This window comes from Eutrigla gurnardus (genome assembly GCF_963514095.1).
Source record: "Eutrigla gurnardus genome assembly, chromosome: 18".
Lineage (NCBI taxonomy): Eukaryota > Metazoa > Chordata > Actinopteri > Perciformes > Triglidae > Eutrigla > Eutrigla gurnardus.
In genome coordinates, this window is record NC_139929.1 from 19,758,205 (window position 1) to 19,776,307 (window position 18,103).

Consider the following 18,103-nt stretch of genomic DNA (forward strand, 5'->3'; position numbering starts at 1 on the left):
TTAAATCATCAACCCCACATTGCTCCAGATTTTATTTGGACATGAAATTGAGGGTTAGGGTGAGACAAATCTTGAAGTCACCACTTGTGAGTAGATGCAGTCATTGTTGGTTCAGGGATTTCATGACCTGAAGAAACATACAGAAGACCACCAGCCCACTTGTGCCTTTACTTTTCAGCTCATTACAAGCTTTAACAATCATGTACAAATGAAAACCTGTAAGTTGATAGGAATAAATGTATTTTCTGTCTCTCAGGCTTCCATGCAGGCAACAGTGACTAGAGAACACAGCAGCACACTGAACATCACTGTAAACCTCTGCTGTATGTTCATGTACAAACACGTGTTCTCCCTCTCCCCGTCTTCTTCCTCGCCACTATTCCCCCTCGGTGTTAAGAACAAGCGTTTGTGGAGGTCCTCATTTTCAAGGCACTGCTTTATTTAGAGAACCCTCTTTAATATTTAATGTGATTAAGTGTGTAGGATAACCTACTTATACATCTGCACAGTGCTTGCCATGTAGGGAATCGGTAAAACGCATGGCAGTGTCTGCTTTAATGCTAAAAGCTTTGCATTGACAACAATTGTTGCCAAAGATTTGAAGTAAGTATTTCTAACCGTCACAATAAAAGTCTTCCTCTCTACAGGATTAGCAGAAACAAATGAGCCACCATGGCTATTTAAATCATCTGTGAGGAAAATGGAAAGACAGCTTCAAGAATCCATTTCATGTTATTATTCTTTAAATCTTCTTTCATGCTAGCTCTTGTTGGCCGTGTCTCACGCCGTCTGGAGACCACTGATCAATCACTTGAAGTAAATGCGACGTCAGTTTATTTGGAAAAAGGCGCTTCCATTTCCTTTTAGCACATCGACTCTTTTACGACAAAGAAAAACTTCAAGCGAATGTACATTGTTTTTTGCACAATTAAGGAATTTGTATCAAAATTCATGGAACATGCACTGATCCACGCTTGAACATAATTATCATGACTATGAATTTCAAATGAATAGTAATGATGCTGTTCAATAAAATCTTTTTCTCAGTGGTTCTTTTTCGTGATAGCAGTTTTTGAAATACTTTAAACACTGAAAGCAAAAGTCAAACCTTTTTATTATTTTTTTCTAAAATGTGAAACTCTTTTCAGTTCGGCACTGGAGCAAAAATCTTTCCATGTGCTGCAAAAATATTTTCAATCAATATGCTGTCATGAGGGAGGGATAATGGCAAACTACACACACACACACACAGTTCCAAGTGTGAGGTTGTCACTTTATTATCTCAACATTTATTCATATTCAAGGATAAAAGCAAAAGAAGAAAAACATCAGTATAAAACAATTATTGTAGCATTCTAAGACATGGCAGAAACTGTAGCTCGTCTTCACCAGACATGTAAACATGAAATCTCTTAACAAACAAAACAAGACTCTTGAGATTATTTCATGAAGGCTGTGATGTTTGACTGTGTGATTCAGACCGTTCTGAGCCGACATGAAAGTAACTCTACATGTAGTCGTCATCTACATGCAACAGTCTCACAGCAGAGGCGTGACCTGCCCCAAGACCAGGCTGCTGGATGTTCAATGCATTTCATTCAGCTACATTTGGAATGGAGAGTTAGAATTTGACTTTTCAGTGTGACAATGCATAAATTGGTATATAAATCAGTAAATTAGTGAGAACGTACAGATGCAAGACGTGAGCTTGCTTAGTCAAATGTGTGCTGATTTAATTATTATGAGAGTTTGATCATTTTCTTGTGCCAGGATCAGACGAAACAATATTTGAGATGGTCTCTGTGTCAAATTAGGCGATCAAAAATTCTTGCCGTGACTTGAAACCGGGACCAGGACCATGGGCTCTTGGTGTTGGGACTGTGCCCAGCCCCCCATGTTACTCTGTTACCAGGGTTTATTGTGCAGAGGGTGTCGTCACATCCAAAGATTTTTTTCCCTTCTCGTCTCCATAGTAACAGCTGAAGAGCAATCTGTGTTCTTATTGGTCAACGTCACAGACAACACATCGTAGAAGTTCAAAATCGTAGTAAAGGAGAAATTCAGTCGTGCCTGAAAATCATGTCATTCCCAACAGCCCACATTGGTATTATGATGGCATACTGCCCCGAAACCACCAGGTGGCAGCGCCATCGCCTTAAACAGAAGCTGCCTGTCAGCGGCCATATGAATGCATGGTAGAATTTCAATATTTGCACTATAAATAAACTGAGACCGCGTCATACTTTCCCCACTTCTGACACCGTCCAGTAGATGTTATTTATGCCACTGCTGTCCAATAGTCCACGACAGGATTTCGGCACATAATATGTAGTGGGAACTGCTAAATTGTAGAACACAACATTAGCTAATACCATCCACCCTGTAATTTTGGCTTTTGTTGACCAAGTAGAGCGTGGATGGGAAGATTCTCAGATGCCTGACCGCAGTTTTGATACTCACAGGGGAATCTACAAGCTCACTGCTGCAAAATCCCGTCATGGACTTTGCTAGAAAAAAACAAAAGATAAAAAATGTGGCAAAGGTAACGGAGGCTTCCGATGGCTGCGTCTCCATGTACGGCCACTGTAGCAGCACGAAAGGTGAGAAACAGTTACTTAATCAACAGACAAGCCATTTAGAAAGCGACAGCATGTTCATTTATATTGCAAAGTTATGAGAACTCAGTACTTGGTTCATATTTCCACGCTGCCACCTGGTGGTTTCCTGCTGCACCTCACGTCAATCTATGAACCACTGACAGAAACGCATCACTTCTTATCATGCATTAGAAAATTATTTTAAGTATGGGAATTATGATACACTATTATCCTTACAAAAACCAAGTGAGTCAGTGAGTAATCAGCAATTATGAACTATTATCAACATTACAAAATGGTTCAGAATATGTTCTGATTATTGTAATAAATCATTAGGAATATTTATGTGATCTTAAAAGCAATTCTAGTGCTTTAAGATTATAAACACATGATACGCATGTTTATAATGTGTTATAAACATGTTTATATTGTGTTATAAACATGGGCACCATAGAGAGTGTCACTGATGGTGTCAACCCTGAATCTCTGATCAACGTTTCGCTTCCTCTATCTGTAGCACAAAATAATATGGTGTCAATTTCTAAAGATGGATATTTCAGCGGTGGCGGTAGCTATATGGTTTATTGGGGGGAAAGCTATGCTACTATAATGCCATGTTCACACCAAAGTCGAAGCTATTGCTGTGATTTAATAGTAATAACCAGATCAAAAGGATGCTGAAATATCTACATGATGATGGTGATCAGTCAAACGTGTTTTGTTCGGTCTGTCTGCAAGACGACAAGAAAGCCAACATTCAAAATGCTTGTTTTCTGAATGGAGTCTGGATTGACGGGTGCTAGGCTATGCTAACATTGCAGCCCCTCCATCAACACTCCATATAAGGTCGTCTAGACACACAGACACGTCGTATTTATTTTCCTTTATTTCTGATTCAGCAATCTCAACGCTGATTGGTTTTTACGTCACAATGTGACACAGATTTCTTGCTCAAGCTGAAATATTTAAATAAATATGCGATTGATGTAATGGATGTGAAAAATGTGCTTTGGTGTGAACAAGTCAGCCGCATTTTTAAACGACCTCACCTTTTTTTGTCAAGTTCATACAGTTTGTTTACATTACTTTGGAAATTTCAGTCACCTACGTTATTAAACTAGACACTCGAGTTGCTCACTCTTATTTTGTCTATTAAGTACAACTTCCAGTTATGACTCCACTCGTTCTGGTTTGGGACAAGAACTTTTGATGACATCACACCTCATCATTCAAGGAGGCACGCCCTAATATGGGATGCAGCTGTTCTCCAACCAAACCGGAGAGGAATATTGAAGTCGTCTACACAGAGGACAGTTACTGTATCCAGGACAAATAATGCTCAGCAAAGCAGCCGAATGGAGCCAGCTTTTGGCAATGCACACGCATGTAAACACCAGGATGTGGTCATTTGGATCACAGTGTTGGTTTCAGTGATGCACAATCATCAGTGGAATGGGGGGCCGGGGTTCACTTCTTCGGCCAGACAGACAGAAAGAGAGGAAAAGCGAATGAAAGAAAGAGTGTTTGTTTCGTACATGACACGTCTGTTAGTGGACATCGGTTCAAAGTCTGTATTTGGAAGACGTTTAGATCGTCTCCACATTTTAAGAGGCTTCTTCCCCGTCTTCCTGCTTGCCGGGCTCCACTCTCTGAGACAGGAGGAAGGACTCCCACACAGCCAGGCACTGAAAGAGAAGACACAGCATCGTCGTCGTCATCATCATCAATATTCTGGTGGGTTTCTTTTAGTTTGATTTGAGTTACGCAGTGAATATGTTTAGGGCTTTTATTATGAAAGGTTAAGAACAGAAGGTCTTCATCAAGGTTGACAGGAGCCATAAAGTTGGCCATCCTGGTTCGGACTACAGTCGGTACATAAGAAGTGGACGTAGTCAGCATCCATTGGTTTGTAGACTACGGTTTGAAAGCCACAATCACCATATTTGGACTGTGGAGGAGCGACGGGTGGATCTGATGAACACAAGCGTCAGAGAGGCACCCCAAACCTTAATGGATCTGGATCCAGTGAGGTTACTGCCCTGTTTTATGGTCTATTTGGCTCTAAGTGGACTATAATTAACTAAATAGAGATTGAGGCCAACTCGTGTTTACTGAGATAATAAATCAAGTGAGAATTAGGGTCATTTTCCTTTCACAATAAAAGCCACAGACATAGAATATTAACAGGTGAGTATTTTGCATTTCTGTCAGGCCCCCAATGTATAAAAGGCCTCAAGTAAAATTTGGATGGTCTTCTTCTGGCTGGTGATAAACCCAAACTGGAGCCCATAACAACCCTTTACAGTATCTGCATGACCTCACAGACTGGTGTGAATCCTCTTTTTTCATGGATGTTTAAAAAGAACCATGTAAGATTATCCATTGAAATCCAGGCTGCTGCTACTTGTCTTGCATTCACCTCACGTCACGTTTTAAGTTGAAGTAGTGGGAATAATCATTTTCTATATTATTTGCACCGTAACCATATTCTTAAATACTGTTCTACTTTGAATGCTGTGGCTCCCATCAGAACCACCAGATATAAAACAGCAGTCTGCAGTCTGTCAAGCGTCTGAAGAGCTTTCCCCAAATGTCTCTCCCCTTTCTCTTTTGATCTGCTTCTCTTCTTTCATTCGCCATCTCATCAGTGGAGGCCCATTATTCAACCAACAGAGACACAGAGAGAGCCCCATTTTGGATGCAAGCTTGGATGTGTGTGTGTGTGTGTGTGTGTGTGTGTCGTAGAAGACTTGCCAAAGCGAATCACCCTTTTATGGTATAAAAGCAGTTATGTGGATAGCAGAGGCAGGAAGCCATGCGACCAGGGAGTGAAAATGACAAGCGGACTCCAACAGTTGCAGACACGCTCAAAAGCTAATCTATGAACTTGGCTTCCACTCTGTCAGCACACATCAATAAAGCACAGGCCCCTTTTCCAAGGTAATGGCACTTTGTTTGGAGGCGGCAGTAAGTCAAAGTCTCGGCCCGCCAACTCTCCGTTTAACAGCCTACATTCAATAGCAGCCGCAGCACTTTGGCAGCACAGGCTGGAGTTTTGGTCAAAGAATGGATTTCAGGAGGAAACAATCCCATTGGTCAAGAGTAGAGATGGGCAAATGAAGCCTCGTGAAGCTTTTGAGGCTTCTTCCTGATTGTACCGAAAAAAGATTTGAAGCTTCAAAGCTTCACAGAAAGACCCTACCAGTGACATCTAGTGGTCAGCTGCAGTTATAGCAGCAATGAACCTCCAAATGATTCACACATCATTGCTTCCAGTTCCAACACAAAAGCAATAAAGTCATTATTAAGCAGTTGTGTCTTCATTCTAAGAATCATTGTTCACACATACACAAACTGGGCATCTCGCGTCTCGTTATAACGAATGAAGGCGCGCCAAAACTTCGAATCAGTCACCTCATTTCCGGTGGTTCGTTGTGACGTATGAAGCGTCAAACGTCATCGGTCACGTGATCGCGGAGATTTGATACAAGCCTCGACACAGCGTTTCGAACCAGCCTGCTTCAATAGAGTGAAGCAGGCTTCGGAGTCTTGGTGTCAAACGTCCCATCTCTAGTCAAGAGTCAAGTCCCACCCCTTTTTGCTCCACGCCAATAAAAGTTTAGCAAGAATGAAACCTGGCAGAAACTGTCAACTTTTCCTGTTAAACTAAGATGCTACACCTGTTTAAAGTTGTCATGTAAGTCACACGACATTGGTGTCGCGATCTTCACAGACAGAATTTTTGCCGTCCCTGTGGACAAAAGCGGTACTGTCTAAGAACACCAGAGTCCATTCAGAAAACATCTGATTTTACAGGCGTGTCGTGGTGTTGGTTCCCAGCGGTGCATTACTTGAAGCCTGACAATATGGATTTTTGTGGATCTAGTAATATAGCGTCAATCCAGCTGGTGTGCGAGGAAAGTCCAACCAAACAACCAAAGTCCAAACAGTTTTAAACACCTTCTGATTTGCAATTATGACACTTCGCTTTGTTTATTCATACAAAATTTCCACAAACAGTATTGCGATACTTATGCTGTATTCATTCTTTTTAACCCCCGGAATAAATCGATCAAATTCACATATGTTTCACTCTGAAATATTCAAACAGTTCTATCTTTTGTAGTTCCAGCCATGGCTTTCATCAGGTATAATAATGTGATATGGTGACATCACTACATTGAAGTCGCTAGAAACACATTGTTTTCCCTTGGTGCAGCGTGCGCTCGTTCCACATTCTAAAAGTAAAAACGTTCTCAACTGTTCCACACTGCTCTTCCATGTCACAGCCAATCAAACCGAGCAGGTTTGAAAGGGAGTAGTTATAATCCAGCACATGATTCTTCTCGCCAAGTGATTGCTGGGATCTTGGGACATGGTGACATGACTAGAAAGGTGATTGGACCAGTTTTTAACAAACTCAGTGGTTAAAAGAAAATCTTACTCCAGCGGTCCATTTCCACCACAGGTGACACATTTCCTGCTTCAACAACTGTACTTAGTGTAGTTGCGTGCACCATTTTTCTGCAAAAAGAGGGATGATGCAACATTACAGTTGCGCTCTGTTTGGGCTTGACCTCCAAATAACGTGGTTCGGTATCCTGGGTTTGTTCTCTGAGACGTTGTCTGTGGCCTCAGCAGCCACTGGGCTGAGTGCAACAGTGTTCAATCTGATAGAAATGTTGGACAAGACTTAATACATAAATAAAATCCAGGTTGAAATAAACTGGATTTGTCCTTTAAACGGAGCACAAAGGCTTATTGTTGAGACAAATTAATCCGTTTCAAACGCTGGAGTGACTGCTCTTTATGCGTTATGAGGATTAATAAAACACTGGCAGAGAGAAAACATCTTTTAACTGAGCAGATATAGATGAGGACATGCACGTGCTTCATAATATACAGGAAATAACACAAAGTACATACACCTATTAATCTCACACACACACACACACACACACACACACACACACACACACACACACACACACACACACACACACACACACACACACACACACACACACACACACACACACACACACACACACACACACACACACACACACACAGCTCTAATTACAGGGCTCATTAGGAAAGCAGAGGCCTGAACAGCTGACAGCTCTCCTCCACTGGAGCTGAACAGGTAAACACACATAATCAGGCCAAACACACACAGATGGCTTGGTGACACACTGCCATTTCACTCTTTTTCTCTGTGGTGCCTCTTGGCGACATCCATGCACCTCTACTGGAGACCGATGCCTACTATGTACCGATGAGCTTTTTTGTCCATAACAGACTCATGAAGTAGGCAACCTCACCGATCTGAACGGGTCTCCTCAAAGGCATTCATGATGTCACAGTTGTTCACATGAACATTATTTCCATTAGTATCAGCTTAAAGACAGTGTGTAGGAATTACTCCCATCTAGTGGTGAAATTGTATTTTGCCTTCCATTACTATGTCGTAGCCTGTAGCATCAGCTAACAACTAGACACACAACAAACACAAACCAATGTGACTAAAGTGCTCAGATTGCTCTACAACACTGACTGTAAAAGGCAAGCGGTCGTGTCCAGGACGTCCACCATGGGCGGATGAAAAACTCTGTTAAAGTCGCTCTCCGGAGCTCCAGGGGGGACAGCGGGACGTGGACGCACGTCCGCCCTGAGGGAGAGCCGGTCCTGCACGTCCGGAAGCCTCTCGCTAATGTGATCTCCTTTCATTCACGCTGGCTCTGAACCAAATTGCGTTTAGGCATTTATGTCTCTCCTCTGTGGTTTTAGTCTTCAAAATGGTGGAATGACATGGAAGCCTCCTGAGGGCTTACTCTTCGATTACGAGGATAAACCAGATTATTGGCAGAGGTCATTATACACTTATGAGGACCTATTTTTGAATGAAGATATTCCATCCATTGTCTACCGCTTATCCTGTATTCAGGGTCGCGGGGGGCTGGAGCCGATCCCAGCTGTCATTGGGCGAAGGCAGGGTACACCCTGGACAGGTAACCAGTCTATCACAGGGCCAACATGTAGAGACAAACAACCATTCACACTCACATTCACACCTACGGGCAATTTAGAGTCATCAATGATCCTATCCCCATCCTGCATGTCTTTGGACTGTGGGAGGAAGCTGGAGAACCCGGAGAGAACCCACACTTAAACGGGGAGAACATGCAAACTCCACACAGAAGGAACCGAACCCGACCCGACCCGGGAATCGAACCTAGGACCCTCTCGCTGTGAGGCGACAGTGCTACCCACTACACCACCGTGCAGCCCGAATGAAGATATTGATTTTAGCTAATAAATTACTTAAAATGTCACACACTGTCCCTTTAAGGAAGAATTTCAAACACCGCCTACTTTCACACGTCACACATAAATAGCATGCTCATCACCTCGTTAGGATCAAAAAGTAATTATTATGAAGAGTGACATCATTGGACCTTGCTGATTTTTTCCCCTTACACAAGGAGGGGATGAATGACCCCGCCCTACTCTGCCTGTGATCAGCTGGAAGGCCACCTCTTGCCTCTGTTGGTTGTAAGCTTGGTGAGGGTAAGGGTGAGAATATCAGGGTCAGCCAGATGGAGAGCTGGGCGGGTCACGTCTTTGACAATGTGGGGAAAAACACATCACAAGCAGGAAGGCCCTGCAACAATTAGCCATGTGTTTCTGTTTGTTGCAGGGAGTGTATGTATTTAGGAAGCAAAAGGACGTTTTCCGAACTTGGCTGTCTGAACCGTGGCACGGCACCGTTTCATGCAGCTGCTTTTATTTCAGCTGTGTAGCTCAGCTCTCTAACCGGTTAATGGCTGCTTCCACACTGGTTGGTACAGACGCACATGATACACATTTCCACCCACGTAGTTGTTGTATGAGGACAGAAAACGCTACCGCACTAATACGCAATGTATTACGCATGTTCCTTGTACATCCCTGGTGTTTTCTAGTTTCAAGGACAAATATTATAAGTAAATACATGTTTATTTCCTGACCAGAGACAAGCGACACTTCCGGATCGCAAAAGTGACATAAAATACAGTGGGACTCACACACTAACATGATAAACAGCAACTCTGCATAGGCAACAGAGATACAATGATATATTATTCTGTTTGTGGCAGCATCAGCTGTGAAGTAAAAAAAAAAAAAACATTTGAATCCAGCTATCACTGGTTTTAGTTTGCCATGATGTGTAATGTTAATTATTGAATCGGGAGATCATCATCTCACAAGCTCACAATCTTTTCCAGAGACTTCTGGGATCAAAACGCTCATTCTGCAATAAACGGGCACGTTCACATAAATAAAGCACCTGTTGACACCTTCAGTCCAAAAATACCAGCATTGCTCTTCAACAGCTCGTCCAACTCCATAAAGACAGTAAAACACAAGCAACATTCTCATATCAGTCCCTGCTGCTATGAGGTAGCCATGGCAACACTGACAAGGCTGTGCGGCTGCATGTAGGCAGAGCACTCAGCTCATCACAAACATGTATCTGAATGATGTTCACTGCATCTGTAATAGCTGCTGGCTTCAGGGAACACGTGCTTCGACTTTAGTTCAAAAGGTTTAAATCCACCATCCTGTTCATCAATTAAAGTATACTTTACTCACGTATGTGGTCTATTCTTGGTCTGACTCATGTATGAAAACAAACATAATGCTGGTTCTGTAGTACTAACCTGACGAGCCATGACAACAATGTGTTGAATATGATATCAAAGAGGGACGGTCACTTCCCTCCTGTCCTGCTGCTAGAAGACATTATCAATCAGCAGGTCGAGCAACAGCAACAGCTGTGATGAAGACCGCATGTAGTGCTAATGGAACGGCAAAATGTTGGCGCCTCGTTCTACTTCGCCCACTCAGCAATCTGATCACAGCACGGTTTATTCCTAATGTACTGTACCAGCTAGTGTATATTCATGCATGGCAGCAGCAGAGGGCTAGTATTCCTGAAATAACGGAACTTCTCAAGCAGTGAGCAGCAGGTTTGTCACATCCTCACATGAAACGTCTGTTCTCCACGTTTGGCAGGATTCATTAGGATCTCCAGGATTTCACAGGATTTTTTTTTTTTTTTGAGGATTGTTGCGAATGAAAATGACTGATTTCACAGCAATTTAAAAAAATTAGGCGTTATTTCCAATTAAATTGTGGGAGCAAGTGAAAAATGTGTATTGTTGTTGTATAATTATAATTATAAGTGGCAGTCTCACATTTTCATCTATTTAATTGTCTTTTAAGTTCCCATCTATTAACGAGTGAGTTAACATAATGGTGATTGATAATGTGACCCACTAATGAAAGTGCTTGTTGCTGCTTTGCCCAGAAATAGGATCATCATGTTTGTGGCAACATTCCCGCCACAAAATTCAAAATGAGTTTCATCTTTTTCCGTCAGTCAGCAGCGGTTGGTCTCCCAGGTAGAGCTACTCATGGAAGTATGCTGCGTTTACTTGTAATGGGAAATCAGTAACTTCCACCTCCTGAGTCATGCTCCCTCTAGTCTAAAGTGTTTGACCAGGTACATTTCATTACTACTGACTCACAATGGAGGATCAACAGGCAGAGAAAGAAGACCATTCAACTTCCAGTCCAAGAAAAAGAAACAACAAACTAATGAAGTGAAGAAGGAATGTCATCAAGAAGCAAAGTGACGCCAACGAGCGAAAACCACGGACCTCCTTTCAGTGTGGAGCATTTGAAGGCATCACGCAGATGAGAGACAGTCCACACTGTTGGGTGAGGGAGTCCCGGAGGCTTGCCTGCAGTTCCATCTACCGCCAGAGAGGTCGCTAGAAGCAACAATCGCAAATCTTACAGACTGACACTTTAAAAATCAAAGGCAACTTGTTCCAGTGAAGTAAATAAACCTTACCAACAAGGCTCAGGATTACAAAGACAAACAAAACAAAATATGCTTTATCAGTAAATGAAGAATGCCACTGAGGGAGGGATTCTCGCTCTTCTATCTCAATTTTGTGAGACTTTTTATTCAACTCGCACACACAATATGTACGCATTAGGGCCGTCGACAACAATAAAAGACAGACTCTCGAAACTGAAGAGATATTTGATTGTGAAAGCAGCACTACCTTGTCTGTCTGTCGGGACAGTCACACAATGTCACTTTCATTCATTGGAAATTAAATATAACGTTAGGTCAAGCTGAACGAGAAGTAACTTAATAACAATGATGTCAGAGAGAGAGAGAGAGAGAGAGAGAGAGAGAGAGAGAGAGAGAGAGAGACTCTCAACGTAAACAAGCCACGTAGCTGTGGCTGGAGACGGAACCACTTCACCGATGGCTGACTGCTACGTGCTGTCTTCCAACGTTTGTCCTTTTCAATCACAAAACACAGCTTTTATGATGTGATATTTACTGGAAATGACACACAATATAACCAACAGCCAGTAGGAAACCTCCACCCTGCCAGCTCCAACCTCATGGAGGACATTTGCGGACAATTTGCAAAGATGGGACACAATTGCATGTTTGTGCATAATTCACAGGGATTGGTAGAATTTGTGTTGTTAATTGTTGCAATATCAACTTTGTGATCTCCTGGGGGGGACAGATTAAAGCTCAAGGTCCATCACAGACCATCAAGTATCCAATGCAGTGAATTAAGCGTCTGAGCAGCAACACACATCCAAACACGTGTGCCTATTGTTTTCTTTGTAAGCCCACGCACTGGGACTGAGGGGGGAAAATCATGATTGCACCTCCCAGCACTGAATGATTCTCCAGAAAGATTCCAGGCAAGCTGCAATTTCATTAAAGTGCAACCGCTTTGACAGCCTGGTCTCCCAAAAAGTAGCCTCCCACACAAGCAAACTGCATTGTGAACCTTATTTTTCTTGGATGACGTTAGCTCTTCACTTATCACAAATGAGTTTCACAGGAGCCAAATCATGATGATTTTTACTAAACCTAACTTATTTGTTCTTTAACCAAGTGTTTGTTCAAATAAAATGACAAACAAAAATAAGAAAATGGAAATGTGGAAATGTAACAGAGTGTATGGGAACGTTCTTTTGTAGGAGACAGGGTTAGATCGATGCATCAGCAACCGCACTGTTAAGGACACATGCAATTTGTAATGTGCTTATTTCCTTTCTTGCAGAGTGAGATGACAAGACATATACAACCATCGTGTTTGTGTGCCATGCAGGGAGCTGGAGTTAAAAGACAATTTGCACAGCTTAGCACTAAGACTGTAAACAGAGGGAAATTGTTGTCAATCGCCATCTTTTTTTAAATTCTTTATTCTCACGCAGTCTAGGGCTAGCCTGGCTCCTACATTCTTCCGCTCAATTTTCATTTCTATTCACTATGAGGTTTGGGTTTGCAGTATATTCGAGGGTTTTCTTTGGCCAATTTTTACCTGTCCAATCAGCGAACAGAGGGAGTGGCTGAGAACAATGGCGTTGAGGTTGTGCGCTAGTTTGAGTTGTAGTCAGAAGATGGTTATAGTTCAGTGATGGCGGCAGAGAACGATGCAAGAGAAGCTAGTCTGCCTGTTGTGGCAACGCTGCCAAATATCCAGAAGTTAAAGCTGGAGCAAGAACAAGCTTTGTTGAGTTTTGTTGGTGGCCATGATGTTGTGGCCCCCACGGGGTTCGTGAAAAGTGTGGATTTCAAGCTGGTTAGTGGTGAATGAGTTGGCTAAGGCGAACACTAGCGATGTTAGCCGATAGTTGTTGTTGTCTCCCCTCTTGTTGCACTAATGGAGGCGCATGACATACGTCACAACCAAACGTTAGCGATTGGTTATGGCAGATCCAGAGTGGCACTGGGCAGATCCAATAGCTTTCAAGTGAGTCAACGGTTGTCAATGGGAAGTGGCCAGTCTCTCAAGTCTGGTAGGACCAGGCTAGTCTAGGGCTGCAAACATCCAGTTTTCATTTTACTGTATATCAACTTGGCTGATAGTAACTCCTTTGTTATTGTAAATCCATTGTGTAAATAATTTGGAAAAATAATTAAATATTTTTTTAAAAGATGCCAAAAAATGTCCATAATCATAGTCTTCAAATGTCTAGTTCTTCAAAAACCCTGAAAATCCTCTCATGGGACAATGTGATACCATGAAATATTTGGAATGGCTTTATAAAATGAAATGATAAACTGAATTATTTGAAATGAAGTTGATCAACAAATCAATTAACCAATGAAATGACAAATGAACATCTATGTAGTACATCTGCATAACTGAAAGGCTCTGGTTTCATGACCACAGTACAATGTTAAAACCACATTCTCAAAATGTATTCCCTCAGCCCACTTAATATCTCAGCTGGAACTTGGCCCCCATCCCTCTTATGTTCAACAATGTCATGGTTTGCCCATCAATGTGTGTTTTCTTTCTTCTAAAATACTGTCACTGGTAAGCAGAAGGGCAGTATACTATGTGTGTGTGCATGCAGAGATCCGAAGGTACTATAAGGTCAGGGCGCCAAATGCTAATCTGAAATAGCATCTATGCACACCCCCGGGGTGTTCATGACCAGTTTAAACACCGTGCTCCGACCCTGGTTCGTTCCTTTGTTTCTACTGAAACATAGTAGGTCCCTGTGAGCACACAGCAGCCGTTAACCCCATGAAGTCACCACCCATTAATGCTAGGTGGAGATTTCTGCACAGCAAAAACACTGACTACTGCTCATTCTGAGGGCAATTAGACCAGATAGGCAGGATATAATCTCTATAAACAAATGCATTCAAATTCAAAATCTGTAGTGAACGTGAGATTTTGGTATTGGAAGAGTTCTGATTTCTGTTTGTAGTCTTGAGTGTACTGAGTCAGTACTCAGTACACTAGGGTTGGGCATCGTTTGGATTTTACCGATTCCGATCCCGATCCTCTGTTTCGATTCCTGTTCTAAACGATTCTCGATTCCGATTCTTTGAGGTGCAGGTCAACAGGTCCAGTGTTGCCACAGTTACTTTGAAAAAGTAATCTGACTACCGACTACTGACTACTCCTTTAAAAAGTAACTTAGTTAAGTTACTGACTACTTGATTTTAAAAGTAACTAAGTTAGATTACAAGTAACTTTATTAGTTACATTCAACAGCTGCCGACTACCGATTTTGCCAATACTCACTTTATTGATATGCTTTTTTAACAGTGACATCAACAATGTATCCACTGACATTTTAAGTTGCACTTGAAAACTATGTCCTGATAGAAAATACATGTTTTTATATAAAAAAATAAAGACAGTCTTTCTTGACTTCACTTAACTTAAATAATTGTTTGCATATTGTAATGGCAGTAACATCATGAATGAACATTTTATGAATATTGAACCAGCATTAGAGCAGCAAGGATTGGTTTTATGAAACAAATGAGCACAGTCCTCAAGTATGAGCGGCGTGATGATGAAGGGAGGGGGCGGGGCCAGCAAGCAGCGAGACATTTCTCCACCAAACACTCAAGAGAGACTCCGCTCGCATTTCAGGACAGACTGAGTTGGCAGGAGCTCCGTCGAGAACTCGTCTTGTTTATTCACATGCTGCGCCTTTTCACCGTCACCGGGCGGGGCCTGCTCTTTTGATGTGGTTGTGCCATGCTGTGACTCGAAATGTTTTTTCAAGTTTGACGTTGTATTCTAGAAAGTAGACAACACTTTGTTGTTAACGCAGAGTGTACAACAAACCTTTATGTTGCCATCTTTTGCTGAGATGAAGTCGAAATAATGCTTGTATTTCCAGTTGGAAAATGCGTATCTCTCCCCCTCCATTGTTTACGTTTCTGCCGGTATAGCCGACTACACGCGACCGTCCGTGAAGGTGTCGGCTAACATACGTCACCCCCCTGAGACGCAAGAAGAAAGCAGATCTTTTTTTTTACTGACAAAAATAGTAACGCACCGTGTATTTGGATAAGTAACTTTAATCTGACTACTGGTTTGGCAATAGTAGCGCGTTAGACTACTCGTTACTGAAAAAAGTAGTCCGACTACAGTAACGCGTTACTAAGTAGCGCGTAGTTTTCCACATATGTTGCACTGTGCTAATCCATCTTTGTTCAAATTAAAATGAAGCCAGACTTTCGAGCGGCGTCTTCTTCTGCCATCCATGTGAGTGAGTCTCCGCACGCTGGGCGGAGTAATACAAACAAACTAGTGCGAGCGGAGTAAAACAAACAAACTAGTGCGGACGTTTAAGAACTGAAAAAAAAAGGATCGCAATTCCAACAGCTTCTTAACGGTTCCGGAACCGGAGGTTAGCAACCGGTTCCTATTTGGAACCGGATCTCGATGCCCAACCCTAGTACTGACCAAATAGAAAAATGGTAAATTAACCTGCATTTATATAGCATCCTTCTAGTCTTCCAACCACTCAAAAACACTGTAAACTACATGTCAACATTCACCCTTTTACATCCATCCATACACTGTTGGTGCCATCTTCCCATTGCGATCTGACTAAAGGAATCATGCACGTAGCGATTTCATAGCCTTCGAGATCAATTTGGGGTTCCAAGGAGACTTCCAATAAGGACTGGTCCATACCTCTACATCTCTTGCCAGAAGGCAGCAGGTGGAGTTCACATTAGCTGTGGTTTCATAAACGTAATTTTATACTCATTTAGAAGATTTTCATTAGAAAGGCTGCATAGAAATAGTAAAATACCATTGACTAAACAGTTGATGTGCCAAATCTCTAGTGATGTCCAAATGAAGCTTCGTGAAGCATTTTCTTTATTCTCTGAGCCCAATATATGGCGCTTTCTGTTCAACAAAGGGTTGAAAGCAATGGAAATATATCGGCCTTCAATCCTTTGTTGAACAGAGAGCGCCATCTATTGGGCTCAGAAAATAAAGAAAATGCTTCACGAAGCTTCATTTGGACATCACTACAAATCTCTGACGTGGCAACCTACATGGCTAATTGGCTGATTCCGCTGTAGGCATCACTCACTGGCCAATTTTTTTTAAGGTATATCTGGTCAACTGCTCCTTAAAACAAATATCTAACCATGCCAATCACATAGCAGCAACTCAATCCATTTAGGCATGTAGACATGGTCAAGTGAATCTGCTGAAGTTCAAACCGAGCATCAGAATGGGAAAGAAAGGTGATTTGGAAGTGACTTGAAGTGTTTATTTCAGCAACTGCTGATCTACTGGGATTTACAGAGAATTATCCAAAAAAGAGAAAACATCCAGTTACGGCAGTTCTCTGGGCCAAACGGACTTGTTTTGTTGTTTGTCAGTGTCACAACCTCTACTTCTTCGACTGTTTGCCGGTGGTGTACAGCCATGCTTAAAGCATTAGGCTATGCTTTGCATGTGCCTAATTCATACTTAATCTTTGTGACATTTCAGTTCACTTAAAATTCACTTGACTGTGAAAACACAGCTACTCTGACATTAGTCTCTGCGAGGGAGTTTCCTGTACACTGTGGTTGAGAAATAGCCACTTACCATCCTGTCCATGAGTGAGTTTGAAGTGTGGATTGATGTTCTGCTGTGGGTGAAGCTGTTGATACTCGAGTAATGATGTTTGAATAAAGCATTCTCCCAGTTCTGGTACCAATTGTCAGATGGGGTGGAAGCCCTCGTCAGGGCGATCTAATCAACATGTTCCATGTACAAGTTAGCTACAAGGGGAGGGGAGTTTGTGTCTCATCCCATGTCAAATATGCTATGATACTGCATTTGACCTTACACTCTCCCCCTCTCCACCAACTCACCGGGCCGGGAACCAACTTGACCTTGTCTTCACAAGATCCTGTGGCATCTCTGCACTCTCTGTTACCCCGCTCACTGTGTCCGACCACCACTTTGTGACTTTCTCCATCCCCATGAAGCCCACCACATGCCTCCCCTCTACGCCTCGAATGGTCACCAGCCGCCGCAACCTGAAATCCCTCACTCCCTCCGCTCTCTCCTCAACTGTTATCTCCTCGCTACCATCCTCAGAACAGTTCTCCTTAATGCCTACTGAGGAAGCCTCCTCCATCCTGATGTCCTCACTCTCCTCTTCTTTGGACAATCTCTTTCCCCCAATCTCACGACCTGCGCGATCATCTCCCTCCCCTCCCTGGCTGTCTGAACCTCTGCGAACCAACAGATCATTGTTGCGAGCGTCAGAGAGAAAATGGAAGAAATCGGGCCAGCACGAGGACCTTGCTCACTACCACCACCTCCTCTCTGACTTCACCTCAACTGTTTCGGCAGCTAAATCTGCCTTCTACCTGGCAAAGATCAACTCTTCTGCCTCCAACCCCAGGAAACTCTTCTCCGTGTTCTCCTCCCTCCTCACCCCTCCTACCCCTCCCCCCCTTCCTCCCTTACTGCCGATGACTTTGCAACTTACTTTACCAAGAAAGTAAATGACATCAGCTCCTCATTCACACCTATTCCCTCCCAGAAGACATCTCCCCCAACTCTCAACTCAGATGGTCTTACCAGCTGTAGCCCCATCACCTCTGAAGACGTTCACGCACTTGTTACATCTAACCGTGC

The 18,103-nt window shown here is 42.7% G+C and overlaps 1 protein-coding gene across 1 annotated transcript in view; it reads right to left on the minus strand.

Annotated features, from left to right (window-relative positions):
• Positions 1–1,261: 1,261 nt before the first annotated feature.
• snx7 (sorting nexin 7) overlaps positions 1,262–18,103 on the minus strand; it is a 55,897-nt gene continuing 39,055 nt past the window's right edge. The window contains exon 9 of the mRNA XM_084033821.1: positions 1,262–4,282. Within this exon, the coding sequence (XP_083889947.1) occupies positions 4,202–4,282 (81 nt within the window). The 3' untranslated portion in view covers positions 1,262–4,201. The remainder of the gene's footprint in view (positions 4,283–18,103) is intronic.